We start from the raw sequence: 18,622 nt of genomic DNA on the forward strand, positions 1-18,622 counted from the left end.
TCGTTTCGTTACCCTCATACTCGTTTCATAATGACCATCATTAAATGCTCGTTGCATAATATACTATTCTATTGGTAAAAATATAAATGGAATTATTTCACAGTAGTCATAAAATATTTATTTGCAAGATTTTTAACTATTACCAATGGTAACAGTGGTTACATGGACGCTTCGCCAGTGGTTTTAGGATAGATTCCGTCTATTCTCTCGAAAATTGTCTCAAATTCTTTCATGAACATATCAACTAATAATGAAGAAAAGTCCATTTTACATACAATTATTATGAATTTTAAGTCAAAATGAGGCAGGAAATAAAATTAGAATTATTTATGCTCTGCGCTTTTTAATTTAGTTAGAATTTTAGTTCCTGTCTCATTTTGACTTACGATTCATAGATGGTGCTAGTTGCATCTGTTATAATTATTTTAATAAATACACCGAAAGAATGAAAAGATTTGATTCCAGTTTTAGTTTATATTTTTATTAACTTTTGTGGGTATAAAAGGAACTAGTTTGCTTAAGATTATTATCACGGTGAACGGCAGGTCGTGAATGCAATTATAGATTCCCTTGTCGAGTATTTCACCACTCTGTTCTGCTTTATTTTTTCATCTCAAAAGCGCAGAAGATAAATAATTTGAATTTTAGTTCCTGTCTTATTTTGACCTACGATTCATAGATGGTGCTAGTTGCATGTTTTGTAATTATTTTCTTAGTAACACCAAAAGGATGAAAATATATGATTCCAGTCCAGTGCTTTTACACAAGTGCTCTGATGAGAATAAGTTGAATTCGAAATACGAATAAGGACATAGTAGACGCCCTATTCGGTAATCAAATCTGAATTATCTTTACCTTTAGTTTATAATTCATTTTCCCAGGACAAATACAGTAATCAAATGCAAAACATGCAACAAGAAAATAAGCTTTAGTACTAAAACGTTTGTTAATCTCATAAAAATAAACAAGTGTTATATTTCACTCATAGCCATTTTCAATGCATATCCATTAAAATACATATTTGACATTTTTTAAAAATTCGTTCACATCGATGTAATTAAATTAATGCATTTTTCTCTCTGCTAGTTTATATACATATAAATATTTCCCGGTCTTTCAGCAAACACATGTCCCTGTTGAAACACGAGCATGGCATCGTGAAACATTAATTCGCTAAAATAATGTAGTAAATTATACAAGTGATGTCGTGTTTTACATGCGATATTTTGTTGCAATGGGAACATAGCGAACGTAGTGTAAAGTGAAACGATGAAAAATTCAACTCTAAATTATTATAACAAAAGCTTTATGAAGTTTTCATTGACGTTTTCATTTTACTAGTGAACTTATAATAAATGTTGTCGTTTAAATGCACCAAAACATTGTAATGGCACGAATGGTATAAGAAATATTTAGAAAAATAATACATTAAAGAACAAGATTATAAAAGAGTATATTTGCTAAATGAATACAGCTGAGATCATTCATAAATGAAGTCTAGATAATGGAGGACACTTCTGGGGAAAACCAAACAAAAATTAATAAACATGAAGTATACTTTCCAAATTTTAATAATTTTCTTTTGACGTTTTTCTAATATTTAAATAAAAAATATGTAAAAATATCTCTTAACAACACTATAATTACCACATAGTTTATACAGAAATGACTGAAAAGAAAGAACTTCAAAGTCTTAACACCAAATGTCATAAAAACTTCATCCATCGCTATAAAAATAGAGAAGTACAAATAATAACACATAAAAACGCATATGGAGAAAAGAACAGTAACACATATGGAGAAATATGAAAAAAACGTGTACAGAGATAGATGTCTGTGTTTTTTAATTTATTAATATCCATAAATTCTAATAAAGCTAGCCTAAGGCCTTTATTTTGAATATGGAGTATTTTGTATTGTTCATTAAAAGAATGATTATTGCAGATTATTGATTATTAGGTGAAGTACGTATGTAGAGTCAATTTTTATATTATTGAAAGCCTTCTGGTGTTCTGCTATGCGTTTGTCAAAGGTTCTGCCAGTTTGACCGATGTAAGTTTTTGGAGTCACCACAGTCAGTTTGTATACACCACTCTGTAATTGTGTTCTCCTTTGGCTCTTTGTTCTTAATATATTTGCCTAAGTTGTTGTTAGTTCTGAAAGCTGGTGTTATTCCTTTCTTTCCTATGTGTTTGGCTATTCTTGTTGATATCTTGCCTGTATATGTGATAGAGGAGAAGGTACTTAACTTTTTCTGTGGTAGTGGGAAGACTAATTTCAGGGCTTTTTTGTGTAGTTTTTGATTTAAAATTGTGTTACTTTTAATGTTTAAAATGGTATTGTTAGTACCCCTTGAGTTACATATTCAGATTCCATCACTTGTATATTTATGTGACTTCCTTTCTAATATGTTCATCAGGTTTAATAAATTATCTTGCTTATTTTGCGTTTTGCTACTACAAATTTTCCAAAACAATACAAATGTCTCTCTACATCTGATAATTATATAATCTTCATTTATTAGCCTTAACACCACAACATTGATCGATACTACGGCAGCATTGGATAAACAGACTTCCTATACAACAACAACATCGAACAGAATTCGCGAATAGAGCAGGATATTCAAGAGATGGCGCGGATGTTTACGCAGTTGATTATAAAGTATGAAGCGATTGTATAGAGCCCGAAGGATGGGATCCATGTACAAGTATGTAGCAGACGAGGAAGACAAGGAGCGACAGCAGCGTCTTGTTTTCTCCGCGAAACCGACAGCAGGCCGCAGCCCTGTACATGTTTACATGAAAACCACAGCTGAGCACTCAAGCTGCGGTCACCGAGATAGCTGAGCGAGGTTGTCGGATCTTGTCAGTTTTCGTATAATTGAATAGAAACTGAATATGGTTCAACATTCACAAGATCTGATACAGAGTTCTTAAATTTTATAAAATTAATTATCTTGATCACATCTATCAACTCATTATAAAACTCTTTGGACTCTGTCCGTTGGAGTATTCTATTTTATGATGTGACTTCTTACACCGAAGTAAATATGCATCATGCATCATTTATTTTTATTTGTTGAAGGAAAGCGCCAGGTTATCATTTTTTAAATATAGCCGTAAATGAATATCCAGAATGGAATTCAAAAAGTGTCCTACTTTTTACACTTTAAACACTTTTTAACTGATACTGCTTTACTTCTTGTTATTGTTAATCACCTGAATATTCTATTGGCTGATTTAAAAGAAATATTTTCTGATTTCGAACAAATTGATTTTTCAAAATGGATGATGCAGCTAATGTTAGTGGATTTGTCTGATAGATATATCAAAGAACTCGCAGAGGTGTACAATGATGAGTCAGTTAAAACTTTATTTAATATAAAAGGAGCGATGGCATGGTTTGTGAGCTAACAGAAAACAAAAAATACCCAAATCCAAATCCAACCAAATGTGCTAAAAATCTGTTGGTAGCGTTTCCATCTTCATATTTAGCTGAATGTATATAATTTAGTGCTGTAAATGATTTACTGGTAAAAAAAATCGGATGGATATAACACAACGTCGAGACTTTTTAACTAAATTGGAACTAAAATTGGAATAAAATTTCTGTGTAGCAAGAATGAAGCGCAAGGATCTCACTAAATTAAAATAATAAATTAGTACCTATAGAAAAACTTTATAATTGTTTGGAATTTGAGTTATTCATTATATGTTTTGAAAAACAATTAAGTTTTGTAAGTGAACAATTTTATTTTCTAATATTAAAAATTATATATATTACATTGGGGGACATCAGAATTTTAAGAAGGCTAAGGTTTGGCATGCTACAAAAAGGTTGGGAAACATTGCCTTAGACACACGAGAGGCTCTAATCGCTGTCCAAGTTCTTATGCAGAGGTGCAGGGATGTCAACTGTGACGTATATATTTGTTTTATCGATATAAAAAGCCATTTGATAGAGTAAAACAAGATAAGCTCAAAACCATCCTGAAAGAAGCTGGATTAGATGATAGAGACTTGAGAATCATATATAATTAATTTATATTATAACCAAACTGCCAACATTAAAGTGGACGACCAATTAACAGAGACAGTCTCCAATGATAGAGGAGTGAGGCAAGGATGCATTCTGTCCACTGTATTATTTTTAATATATACTCGGAACATATCTTCGAGCAAGCGTTGGGAGAACTACAGGCAGGCGTATTAATCAACGGAGTGCGTCTAAAAAACATTAGATATGCCGACGATGCTGTAGTTTTTGCAGATAGCCTGGATGGTTTGCAAAGAATAATGTCACGCATATCAGATATAAATATAGACCATGGACTTCATCTCAATCCGAAAACAACAAAATACATGGTAGTCAGTAAGCACGAATTGTCAGGGTGGACACAGGTTGACATACCTTGGTACTAACATAAACAGCCAATGAGACCACTCTTGTGAAATAAAACAACGCATAGGAAAAGCGAAATCAGCGTTCATAATGATGAAGTCTCTTTTAAGAAGTCACGATTTACCACTTGCTGCCAAAATCTCTATTGTCAGAAGCTATGTATTTTCTACGTTATTATATGGAGTAGAGGCGTGGAGACTCTCCGAAGCTTCTTTAAGAAAACTCGAAGCATTCGAGATTTGGTTTTACAGTCGCATTTTATGAATTTCGTGGGGTGGATCGTGTGACTTATGTTGAGGTCCTACGTAGAATGGACAAGGAATGCGAGATAATTAACGCCATCAAAGAGCGCAAACTAGAATAATATTCTTGAACTCTAGAATAAGATATTATCTTGGCCATGTTATGAGGAATGAACAGAGATATGACTTGTTGCAACTCATTCTTCAGGGCAAGTATTTGAAAAGAGAGGACCAATTAATAGAAGAATATCTTGGCTTCAAAACCTGAGAAAGTGGTTCAATACATCGACAACCAGATTATTCCGAATAGCAGCAAGTAATATAACCATGCTGATCGCCAACATCCAGAACGGATAGACACCGTAAGAAGGAGATGCCGATGACGCAGTAGTTTCTGCAAATAGCTTAGATGGTTTGCAAATAATAATGTCGCGCAAATCAGATATAAGTAGTGAAATTGGACTTGATCGCAAAACAAAAAAAAAAACAAAGTACATGGTAGTCAGTAAACGCGAAATATTAAATACACGGCTTTTGGTTAACCACAAATTAATTGACAGGATGGGCAGCTACACATACCTTGGTACCAACATAAACAGCCAATGGGACCACTCTTGTGAAATAAAACAGCGCATGGGAAAAGCGACATCAGCGTACATAATGAGGAAGTCTCTTTTCAAAAGTAACGATTTACCACTTGGTACCAACATCTCTATTGTCAGATGTTATGTATTTTCTACATTAATATAGGGATTAGAGGCCTAGACACATTTCGAAGCTTCTCTAAGAAAATATGTGGTGCTACAGCCGCATTTTAAGAATTTCGCGGGTGGATCGTGTGACTAATGTTAAGATCCTACGTAGATTGGACAACGAATGCGAGATAATTAACATCATCAAAGAGCGCAAACTAGAATATCTAAGCCATGTTATGAGGAATGAACAGAGATATGACTTGTTGCAACTCATTCTTCAGGGCAAAGTATTTGGGAAGAGAGGACCAGGGAGAAGAAGAATATCTTGGCTTCAAAACCTGAGAAAGTGGTTCACTAAATCGACAACCGGACTATTCCCAATAGCAGCAAGCAAAGTTAGGAGAGCCATGCTGATCGCCAACATAGGCACCGTAAGAAGAAGTAAGTGATATATCTAAATTTAATGAAAATGTTCTCTTTATAAAAGGTATGTGGCTGTACAGGCGAATCCTAAGGATATCATGGACGGACAAGATAAGCAACGAGACCGTATTACGAAGAGTGGGCAAAGAAAGAGAGGTGATGTATACCATTAAAAGGAGAAAGTGAGAATATCTCGGACACATAATGAGAAACGGCACTAAATACAGATTACTGAAGGTAATCCTTCAAGCTAAAGTATTTGGAAAGCGGGGAATTGGGAGAAGAAGAATATCATGGTTTAAGAACCTAAGGAAATGGTTCTCCACAACAACAACTAATCTATTTAAAGCATCAGTTAATAAAATAATTATAGCCAGAATGATCGCCAATATTCGAAACGAATAGGCACTATAAGATGAAGAAGAAGGTAAAAGGTATATTTATTTAAAAACCCCTAAAAGGGCCACAAATTTCACAGGAAGTGATATATACATAATATGACGATATAATTTTAAAAGAATACAACATTTAAGTTGATTCTCCAAAGTCCCTTTTGCAGTCTCCAGAATATTTGATTTTGAAGATAATATACTATCTTGTAATGTACCCATGGAGATCGCTGGGAATATTTACACTCAAAATAACAAAATTCAGTTTGGCAACACTGTGTGAATGTTGATAGTAACATATTCCTTTTAAGATAAACAGAACTGTAATTTAGTCCAGACAAAGTAATATATTTTTTTGCCAACAAAAATGAGATTTCTCAACAAAATAATGTTTCAAATATGATGTGCAAAATAATTTTTAATTGGGTTCTGCTAATGAGCTTGCTTTTCTTGTCATTAAAGTAGAAAAAACTTTAAATTTCACTCATTAAATCGTTATCGTCCAGTTATCGTCTTAATTATTTTAACTGTACTAATATATATACAGGGTGAGTCACCACTAACGGGACGGAAGATTACAGCGAAATGGTAAAAGATTTGAAAAAAATTTTAAATTAATAGTTTGTAAGTTGATAAAAGCTACATTTTAAAATTATTTTGAAATATACAGGGTGTCCCAATAAATGGTGCCTTATCAAAGTTATATTTTTTCTTATGGAATACCCTGTATTTTATTGCATTTTTTAATTGTCCCCAAAGAATAAGGTATAGTTTCATAAGGCTTCCCTATACCTATGTACAGAGTGTTCTGAGTTATGTTGACTTTTCTTAAAATGTAAAGTTTTAAAAGAAGGCTTATTCTCAAGTTATTTAAGAAATTATAAAAATATTACTTTTACATATAAATTGTTGGATATTGGTTGAATGTAATCCATGATTAATTATTACACATTTATCTACACGGTGTTCAAAATTTACAGTTTCATTATTGAAGTATTCAATGTGTCATATGATGCTTATTTTAAATAGAACACCATGTATATTAATAAATATTTATACGTAACAAATTTACCTCTTTCGAATGGTGTATGAATGTCCTATACCTAGGTCTCATAGTTCTTGCGGAATTTACAATTATTTAAATTCTTAATCTGTAAATCGATTTTAAAACAAAAGATGAAGTTAATTAATGTCATTGTGTGACATTGTCATTTTATTACAATACGGTCTGGTAATTATCTTATAATTAATGTATACCATGATTGATTACAACACATTTATTTACAGGGTGTTCAAAATTTACAATTTCATTAATGGATTATTCAATGTTGGTTATTTTATTAGAACACCATGTATATTAATCAATGATTATACTAAACACAGGTTTCTCTTTCGAATGGTATGTAGATTTTCTATAACTAGGAGTCATAGTTTTTACGTAATTTACAATTTTCTTAAACGGTACATCGATTTTAAAAATATTTATAGTCACTTTCCATTTTTAAACCCATCATCTTGGCATAGTTGTTATAGAGTGTAGTTGTAAATAAATATGTAGGTATAATTTTATTTGCTGATTTGTTAAATAATTTTTTTCATAATGTTGTTCTGAAGCTATTTCCTTGTGGCATTTTTATAATTAACTATTTTCTTAATGAAATGGCTTCGAAACGTTAATAAATTAATTTTTTTAGTAAAATTGTGGCTTATTTCCCATAGAAAATAGTTAAATTGTTTCATTATTGAAAATAACTAAATACATAACGAAACATATAGAATCTTATTAAAACAAATACATAAATAATACAAAATGATCCACAACTTACTATAAGTAAAAAATTATCAGTTATGTAATACATGTTCAAAATGTTTATACAACAAGCGATTTTAAATGATTTGTTTACATTATTTAACAGCTGGTGTAATAGTGTAACGATGAGTGATACTCATCGTCACTTTATAATATGCATTTCAAAATATTTATTAGGAAAAGCAACTCCCAATAATAAGTATACAACCAAATATACTTCAGCGTGTAGTAGGTATTGCCTAGATTTTTACTATTTGGATGATGTTTGTAACTTTTGGGGAAATTCAAGTTTTATAAGTTGGTTCGCCTGGCGATGCCGGCATCCGGCTGGCGTGTTGGTCATTTCGGCAACCGCAGCGGTCCGGCACTTAGTTTTCGGCTTTTGATAAGGCAACAGTTCAATCTCCGCCGGTGGCCATTGCATAAGAAATAGAAATTTGGTTGACATATTAATTTATAAGAAGAGTAATTTACGTTGGAGGAAGTTTTGTTTTGGTTTTGTAGTGTGGAGTGTTTTAAGAGAAGAGTTTTTATTTTTCAACTCCGTTTTTGGAAAGCAATGGGTATGTATGAATGTCACATAGCTATGGTTTTTCATTTCTTTTCCGTGAAAAAAAAAAGGTAACTGTCTAAATCATTTCTAATACCATGTTTAGATTAGATTGAAAACATTGCTATTCTTCAGTTATCACAGTTTCAATATCTACTTCTAATCTACGTTCTACAGATCAAAAAAATTCCAAGAATTACATTTTCACTCCACAAGTTTGAAATCAATGATAAGCTAATTCTCTCCTTTAAATAACTCCAGAGTGTAATCTTTGATTGCAAGATCCACATTTACTTGTCTAAATACTTTCTTATATTCGTTTAAAAAGCTGTTTCCATTCAAGGATAATCAAGGTCAATGAACTTTAAGCATGGACATCAAACTTCAATTTTTACTTAGATTTTTTCTCTGTCAAGTTCTGATAAGGTGATACACCTTTTTGTAGAGGCCCTGTTTCATATATGCTCAAGGCCAACCAGCTGATCAAGGTTTGTTTTTTAGCCACTGGTGGAGAAGGAGAAGTAGAAGATTAAGTCAAGTCACAGCTTTTGTTTTTTTGGAAATGGAATAAAATAATTTTGGGAAATTTTGGGCGATTTTGTTACTTTTATGGAATATATGTTGATTTGCCAGTCATAGAAGCGTACCTCCTTGTGGATGACAGTACCCCCCAGGTTTGGGGAAGATTGGAGGATAACTTGGATCTCCAACCATTCATCTAGCAGGATTTTGGAGAAGAAACCAGCTCTCACTTGTAGAAGCAACAGGTTTTATAGTAAAATTTACGTTTTCAATTTTTGTTCAATAATATCTTTCAACTTTAATAGTTTTAATAACTTTGAAATAAATAACTTTAATAATAATATAAACTCACTTTGCTAAAATTTAATAACTGTCTAATATTTAATATTTTTCAACAAATTTTACCTTTCACCGCTCACATCATTCATTTAAAATAATCTGAAGGTTATAAATCATCGTGTAAAGGTGTTGTATACAATATCTAGGTGTTTATTCCCTTATTTCATAACCTTTATTTCAGTTATTAGATATTGTACTCAGGTTTATCACTTTAGGTCAGATACGGAATTGTCAGCAAATATTGTGATCAATATCAATATAATATTTTTGTTTAGGTAAATAACTTGTAATTTCAAATAACTGTCTTGGTATAATTAATTAAATTTTTGTGTTTTATTTTTTTTTTCTGTAAATCTCAGTGTCGACAGGAGCGTATCCTTCTAGTACAACAGGTACTAGTTAGCTAGTGTATAAATTTGTATATATAGGGGTTATAGGTATTTTTTTTTTTCATTAAATTGGTTGGTTGTACATACTTATATGTTTTATTATCCTACCTTTTAATAGTATTAGTTAGGTACAGCAATATAGGTCACGTGGAGAGCAATATATTCTATTCTTTCCTGGCGCTCAACACTACTTCTGAATATCTTCTTGGTCAATAGTTCTTTTCTTGTCATTACTCCTTACATTAATTTATTTTCTTTATCATTCAAGTATTTCAGTAGGTACCGTCTTACTAGGGCATGCAAATACGGCCTGATCCTTCCCTGAGCCCTACTGTTTAGTCTCTTCAATTTCCAGCTAGCCTATTTTGAGGAAACTTCCATAAATAAGTAATTACCCTTTAAAGCAATATCTATTCTGCCACAACACAACCTCGTTTCGTTACAATTGGCGCTCGCCAACGTGGAGCCCAGTTTTCAGTAAGACAGTACCTTTTATTTTGTTGCTTATTGTAAATTTTTCTAGTAAGTATCTTTCTGGTCCATTGTTGTATATTTTGTAAGTATATAGAGATATTTTTGGTTTCTTTTTTGTACGTTACTTGAAACAATAAACTAGTGCACTTATATTGCTGTATTGGTACTATTTTAATTTATTTAAAATAATAATTGTAAATCTTGAGTAGGATAATATTTGAATAGGTATATTGGTTGACATTTCGGTCTGGTCGGTTTGGTGATACCTGGATATTTATTTTGAAAAATTTTGAATGATTTATTTTTTTTTGATATCTAGGTACATTACTACTTTTGATTTAGGTGCAGCCGTAATATACTTTAGTTTTGCTAAGTTATTGCACTCTATACCTATATATAACTTATAAAGATTTCATTTTTTTTTACATATACATTTTCACTTAAAACATTTATTTAAATTATTTTAAATATCTACCCCAAATATATATCTCGGTTATATTTGGTTTGTCGGTTTATTCGTTCATTAGTTTAGCAGCTCGTTTAGTAGATTGTCGGTTAATTGGTCGTTAGTTTGTTGGATCGGGTTCGGTTTGTCGTTGTTGGGTTGGGTTCGGTTTGTCGTTGTTGGGTTGGGTTTATTGTTACTAATTCTTTCCCTATCACCATGTGTACCTTTCAGCCAGAACATTTGTTAGTTAGGGAGTTGGACTATGAGCTGAGGATAAGGGAAATAGAGGTTGAAGAAGCCGCTAAATGTGATAGAAAACGCAGTCTATTGCGTGGTGCTCTTAAACAGGAGCAAGGAAACAGGAGTTTCCGTCAAATTTCAGCTGCAGCTATTCCTTTCCTGGAACAACAACAGGGAATAAATGAGACCATCGAGGATCTTACTCAAAAGATATCCACTTTTAGAGGGACTGTCCATGATAGCATGTATTCTAGGTACATTTCACGTCTTGCTCATATCTCTGGTCGTGTCCACTTACTATGTTGCTCAGATGAGGAGCAACAACTTTACAAACGCTCTATGTCCATTAAGATTCTCAGTCTAGAAGGTGAACTCGATTCTCGAGTAAATCCTATAGCCACGTCCACCCCTGTTTCTTCGGTTCAAGCCGCTAATTCCTTATTACATCCCAAGCCTGTTCAGGTACATAAATGGGGAGTTTCGTTTTCTGGTGAAGGTCACTATGACCAAGTTATTTCATTTTTGGATAGGGTGGAATGTCTTCGGATTTCAAGAGGTGTGAGTGAGGAGGATCTTTTTGCAGCTTCTGCTGAATTATTTACAGGCCATGCTTTTACGTGGTTTATGAACAACCGTGGTAGCTTTACCACTTGGACTGGTTTGGCTCAGAAACTAAAATCCGATTTTCTGCCTTATTCTTTCCAAACTGATCTCTTAGACGAAATCAAGAACCGCAAGCAGAAACCGGGAGAATCAGTGACTATGTTTATTAACACTATGTTGGGTATGTGTAGTCGTTTAGATACTCCTTTAACAGATAATGCAAAAATTAAGATAATTCTAAAATGTTTGCTACCTTTTTACCATGCCCAATTGGCACTTGTTGATATAGCCACTATCGAAGACCTGACAGATAAGTGTAAACGGTTAGAAGAAACTCTATCCTGGTCTTTTCATCCTCCTACAACATCTAATCCTGGTGCTGGATTTACCTCTCACTCCTCGAGAAATCGTTCTTGGCAATCTAGACCCCATACACCGAATGTGTCTGTGACTACCTCTTCTTTTTCTTGCTGGAATTGTCGGGAAGCTAATCACGCATTTCGTGATTGTACCAGACCCCAAACGCGGATTTTTTGCCACGGTTGTGGTAGAGACAACACATTAAAACGTAACTGTTTTAAGTGTTCGGGAAACGAGCATGCAGAGGCTCGTACCCTGAGCGTTCCTCAAACAGCAGCCCCATCAGGGAATATGACCGCAGCTGTAGACGAAGCTTCAGGTCCAATACCTGCCAGCAGCTCGTACACACCCTCTCAGGAAGGAAGAAACACTTCCAACCGGAGGCCAGCACGCAAACCGAAATCAGGGAAAAAGTAATTGTTAGTAACACTTCAGTTGACTCGTACGGTTCGCTTGATCGTAGATTATCCCCTCCAGTCTTAAACTGGAATTTTAGTAATAAGCATAATCAAGACAAGGAAACAGTTCCAAATTCTATACCAGGTTGTACGTTTGTAAATAATAATAATATGTCTATGTTAATACCAGATAATTTTGAAAATAAATCAGATATTTTGGATTTTGATATAAATTCGTTATTAGTTAGGAAACATAATGATAACCGACCTTATCTTGAAATTGAAATTTTAGGACAATCTTGTTTAGCTCTATTAGATAGTGGTTCTAACATTTCTTTAATAGGTTCGAATTCGCTGAAATTGTTAGAAAACACGGATATTAATGTTATGCCTATTTCTTCTCTGCAAGTCTCTACTGCGGATGGTGCTATCCAGTCAATTACAGGTAAATTTGACACAGAAATCGTAGTTGCCAATATTCGGAAAATGATTACATTTTATGTTATCCCTTCAATTAAAAATTCTATAATTCTTGGCATGGATTTCTTAAATGCATTTAATAGTACATTAAACTGTTCAGATTTTTCGTTGTTTATATCTTCCTTTAATGTCGCAACTGTAAGTGCCATTCGTGAGTTCTCTAGTTTGTCTAGCTTAGAACAAAACCAGTTAGAGAATATTATCTCTAAATTTTCTTCTATATCTTCCAAAGATAAATTAGGCCGTACACATTTAATATCTCATACTATCGAAGTGAACACTTCAACTCCGTTTAGACAATATCAATATCCCATACCTCAGGCATGGCAAGCAGATTTAGGGAAAGAAATTGATACGATGCTCTCTCTAAACATTATCGAACATTCGAATTCTTCTTATTGTTCGCCGTTATGGATGACAAAGAAGAAGGATGGATCATTCCGAGTATGCTTCGATGGTCGCAAACTTAATAGTATCACTACTAATCGAGATGCTTATCCCATCCCTCGGATAGATATAATTCTGAGCAAACTTCAGAATGCCAAATATATCTCTTCGATCGATTTATCCAAAGCCTTCTTACAAATTCCGTTAAGCGAAGAGAGTAAGAAGTATACTGCTTTCGCTGTCAGTGGTAAAGGGTTATTTCAATTTGTCACAATGCCTTTCGGTCTAGTTTCAGCTCCGCAAACAATGTGTCGTTTAATGGACTTGGTTATTGGTCCCCAACTCGAACCATTCGTATTCTATTATTTAGATGACATCATAGTTGTTACTCCTGATTTTTCTTCACATATTGAAATATTGGAGAAATTATTTTCACGCCTTAAAGAGGCTAATCTCACTGTTAATTTAGAGAAATGTAATTTTTGTCGTCCTAATTTGAAATTTCTAGGATATGTTGTTGATCATCAAGGTTTGAGAACAGACCCTGATAAAGTAACCGCTATTAAGGACTTCCCCATTCCTAAAACTACTACACAATTACGTAGGATCTTGGGCATGTGTGGTTACTATCGTCGATTTGTGCCTTCTTATTCTACTTTATTATCACCCCTTACTGACCTCCTTAAGAATAGAAAAAAGGGCCAGACTATCACCTGGACTCCTGAAGCCGATGATGCTTTTCATCGCATTAAGGAAGCTCTTACCAGTGCTCCGGTCATGATTTCACCTGATTTCAGTGAACACTTCTATCTCATGACAGATTGTTCAAATACCGCTTCAGGTGGTGTACTCTTTCAGATGAAAGATGGTTCTGAACACCCCATAGCCTATACTAGTAAGAAGCTTAATAAGGCTCAGAAAAATTACTCCACTACAGAGCGTGAACTCCTTGCTATTATTCATGGCTTGGAGGCTTTCCGTTACTATTTAGAAGGTCGTAAGTGCACCCTTATTACTGACCACAGTTCATTATTGTGGATGCATTCTATGCGTAACCCCTCCCAACGTTTGTCTCGATGGATTTGTAAGTTGTCAGCCTTTGATTATAATATCGTCCATCGTAAAGCAAATGGTGTTGTAGTAGCTGATGCTTTGTCTCGAACATTTGATGTCAATCTTCTTGACTTATCCACTTTAGTTCCGGATGCATGGTATCAGAAAATGTTGGAAAAAGTTACTCAAACACCTGATCAGTATCCTGATTTTAAAGTAGAAAATAATATCCTTTATAAGCATGTCGTTAGTTCAGTGGAAGCTTTGTCTAATATGTCTGATTGGAAGATTGTTGTCCCAACAGCAAACCGGGATGAAATTCTTCGTACATTTCATGATAATGTGACATCTGGTCATTTTGGTTCTTATAAAACATTTAGTAGGATAGCAGAATTATATTATTGGCCTGGCATGCGCAACTATATTAAGAAATATATATCTAGATGCAAAGTTTGTGCTACTTGCAAGCCAAGTACTATGCCACAAGCTGGATTAATGGGTACTTTTAGGAACATTGACTTCCCATGGCAGATGATATCCATGGATCTGATTGGACCATATCCTCGTAGCTACAATGGCTATACCTATTGTTTGGTGGTTGTGGACTACTTTACAAAATTTCCACTAGTTTTTCCTCTTCGGAATGCCACTGTCCCTGCCATTGTGAAATATTTGGAGGAACAAGTCTTTTTGTTGTTTGGTGTTCCCCAAATTGTGTCTTGTGACAATGGTCCTCAATTTGTGTCTAAGGCTTTTAAAGACCTTCTAACTAAATACAAAGTTCAGAGGATCTTTTATAATGCTGCATACCATCCGCAAGCTAATCATAGTGAGCGAGTGAACCGCAGTATTGTAACAGCCCTTAGATCATACACATATCCAGATCACAGAGCTTGGGACCAGTATATTCACTCAATAGCTCAAGCCATAAGAACTTCGGTCCATGAAGTTACTCAATGTTCTCCAGCTTATTTAAATTTTGGTAGAAATATTGCTTTGTCTGGTGATTATTTTGGTTTAATTTCAGACAATTCCACAAATCTCCCTCAGATCTCTGAGAAGCTTCATCGTTTAGATGATATTCAGACTTTGCCTCCAATATTTGCAGACATCAGGAAGAAGTTAAAATCTTCTTACCTTAAGTCACAGAGTCAATACAATTTGAGGAAAAGAGATTTGCGATTCTTTGTTGGTGATCGGTAGAGACTGGAAAATATGCACTAAAAAATGTCTAAAATATGCATGCAATATGCATTTTAAAACAAGCTGAATATGCACAATTAACATGCAAATATGCATTTATATATGCACTTATTTTTATATGAATAATTTTATGGTTTACGTTAAATACATAAATAAATAAAAAATAATAAAAATAAATAAATAGGTTTGAATTTAAACCAAATTGTATTATTATTTCTTAATATATTTTTTTAACTTCAGGTTTTGTGACAAATAAAACGGCAAAATATTTTATTTTGACCACAAGATAAATAAGAGTACAATAAAATAAATGTACATATTTTTATTGTTACAATATTGATTCATATTTTCTAAACTAATATTATAAAAAGAGTACAATAAAACAAATTTACATATTTTTATTGTTACAATAAATAATCATATATTGATTCATATTTTCTAAACTAATATTATGTCTTCTATCTGTTAATATTTGTTTATAGGCAGAAAAAGATCTCTCAACGTCACAAGATGTAATTGGGGCATATTTAAACTTTGCTATTAGAGACGGATCCATATTAATATTTTCATCGAAGTTTCCAAAATTGATTATATTATTTATTGAACGCAATAAAGTGAAACCCTCATTTTTGTTTAAAACGTCATCAAGTTTATCTTTAATTTTTACTCCAATTTCCCCATTCAGATTTGTTATTTTCTGTTTAACCGAATCAACAATAGACATACTATTGTGAAGACATAAATTTTGAGCCTCTAATTTTGTAATTGAACTTTCAATGATATCGAAATTCGATTTTATATACAACAATTGATTTTTAATAGACTTTTCTTTAAAAATATTTTGACAGTTATCAATAGCGGTACAAGTCGGATCAAAACTTGAAATAACGCTTTTGATGTCGTCGTAGTGTTCAGATAAAAATATAGCACTTTTAAGCCAAGTTCCCCATCTGGTTAATACTGGTTCTGGTGGTAAAGGAATATCGGGAAGCATCTCCCTATATACCTGTACACGTAGTGGTGCTTTCAGAAATACTTTTTTTACATTATTTATTAAGGTGTTTACATTGGGAAATTCAATTCTAACTTTCTCTGCAACTCTGTTTAGGCCGTGCGCCAAACATGTACAGTGAATTAAATTAGGGAAAAAGATTTTAAGATTGGATGCAGCTTTCATCATATATGAGGCGGCATCACTAAGCATTAATAATATTTTTTCAAATGGTACTTGATCAGGTAAAAAAAAATTTGTTAGGGATTCGTTAACAAATCTAGCTATTGTAGCATAGTTTGTTTTTTCCAAACATTTTACACTAATTAAGTATGAGTTTTTAAAATCGCCAGAGTCGTTAAGAACTCCAACAATTAGATTCGCAATTTGTCGACCCTTTGTATCCGTTGTTTCGTCGACGGAAATCCAAAGATAATCGGCTTTTAACTGATTTTTAATACTCGTCATCACATCTTTGTAACATGCACTGACATATTTTTTCCGAAGAGTTGAAGAACTTGGTATTTGAGCTGGTTTATCTTTAATCTTGCAATAAGTTTTTAAAAAGTTTTGACACGATTTATGTTCTAACTTGTGCAGAGGGATATTGCAGTTCAAAAAAAAATGGCATAAATCCTTTGCAAAGGTTTCTTGCCCAACTGACGTATTCTGAATCTGCAAACTGTTCTGTAGAATCTGCTGGCGAGGTTTATTATCATTTTTTGATAGCTTAGTTTGGTGAAGTGAAGTTTTTATGTGTTGAACTACTTGGAATTTCTTTTGACATGGAATCTGGAATATAATGATAATGATGTTTTAGATGTTTTCGTAAATAGATACCTACATTAAAATGATCAAACTTTTTAAACCTCCCCCAATTTTTTTTTTATTTCTCAAAGTGAAATTGAAATCGTCAAACAATAAAGTACAGTCAGTGTACCGTAGTATACAGGGTGGGCCACTCTCAACACCTCGCTCTGTATAAGCCAAACCGTTGCGAACTTTAAAAAACAGTTTTTGAAGAAATGGGACGGTTTGTCATTTTAGAATAGACAGACACATAGATGTGCAAAGAAGTTTGATAAGTTTAAAAATCTATTGAAGTGGAGAACTTACCTTTTTATCACAAATGGTGCAAAACATACTTTCACTGTCGATAACTTTTAGATGATTGTTACTTCCAATCCAACTTCTGAGAAGACTTGATTTTTCCCTTGCTACTTTAGGCATTTTCACAATAATAATAAAATGATTTTTTTACACAGTATAGTCAATAACTTGCAATCACAAAAGTTGAATAATCGGCGATTGATTTAAGACTAACCATTCATAAAATAAAATAATCTATCCTACCCTTAAAACAGTGTTGCCAACTCGACCAATATAGTATTTGCCAAACCTCACAAGAATGATGGAATGATCAGTTCAACAGTAGGTATTCCATTATCAACTAATAAAAAATCCCTATAGCAAGCATAACCCAGTACAGATAAATTATTTGTTTTAAAAAATGCTGAAACATGATCCTGTAGTTAATAGTAATCTCATGGTCCACAGACATAAGTACTAATATAAACATTATTGAAGGCGAAGGGATTTGCTGATGTAGGTGTGTATGTGTGAATGGTTAAACATTTTTTGTTAGGAATCAGATTTGACTCACTGATATCAGTTTCAAGTTCCTGTGAGAGAGTTCCTAAGTTGTTTTAGTAATTGTAAGGCCAACATAAAAATTTGTTCTGAATTAGAAGATTTTCGATTTTTACTAAATAATTTTTATATTATTTAATATGCTAGAAAATATGCTATATGCTAAACAAGAAATAAATAAGCTAAACAACACAAAAATATGCCAAATCTAGCATAAAATAAGCTAAATTGGCAACGCTGCCTTAAAATTTCGTTTTGGTTGGTTTTCCCAGAATAATTCATAGTTGGCCGACACCAGCAGAAAGTACAGGTAATATTTGTAATGTTATTCAAAATATAATCGGTATTTACTTAGGTAATTTGTAAATTCTGAGAAGTCTATAAATCTTAAATATCCGGATAATGATACCTGCAGCTATAAATAACGCCCATTATGTTTATGGGTACAACAACAAAGGAGCTTAACAGCAAAATATTTACTTTCACATTTTATTTTAATGGATGTTGATGTTACTAATATATACCTTATTTTTAAATGGGGTAGAGTAAATTCCCATCAAAATATGCATTTA

General features: G+C 33.1%; 2 protein-coding genes across 3 annotated transcripts in view; one reads left to right on the top strand and one right to left on the bottom strand.

Moving 5' to 3' along the window:
- Nucleotides 1-18,622, bottom strand: part of LOC114325807 (transducin-like enhancer protein 4) — a 1,285,138-nt gene that overhangs the window by 245,576 nt on the left and 1,020,940 nt on the right. The gene's annotated exons all lie outside the window — the stretch shown is intronic.
- Nucleotides 8,164-12,442, top strand: LOC126879018 (uncharacterized). The gene is made up of 2 exons (XM_050641901.1): nt 8,164-8,526; nt 9,015-12,442. Exon 2 carries the CDS (start codon nt 10,902-10,904, stop codon nt 12,303-12,305), a length of 1,404 nt encoding a protein of 467 aa, XP_050497858.1. The 5' UTR covers nt 8,164-8,526; nt 9,015-10,901; the 3' UTR covers nt 12,306-12,442.

This window comes from Diabrotica virgifera, chromosome 1 (assembly GCF_917563875.1).
Source record: "Diabrotica virgifera virgifera chromosome 1, PGI_DIABVI_V3a".
Taxonomy (NCBI): Eukaryota; Metazoa; Arthropoda; class Insecta; order Coleoptera; family Chrysomelidae; genus Diabrotica; species Diabrotica virgifera.

Bases quoted from the DNA above. Each gene is read 5' to 3' on its own strand.
- LOC126879018 (XM_050641901.1), top strand. From the start codon at position 10,902: ATGTGTACCTTTCAGCCAGAACATTTGTTAGTTAGGGAGTTGGACTAT.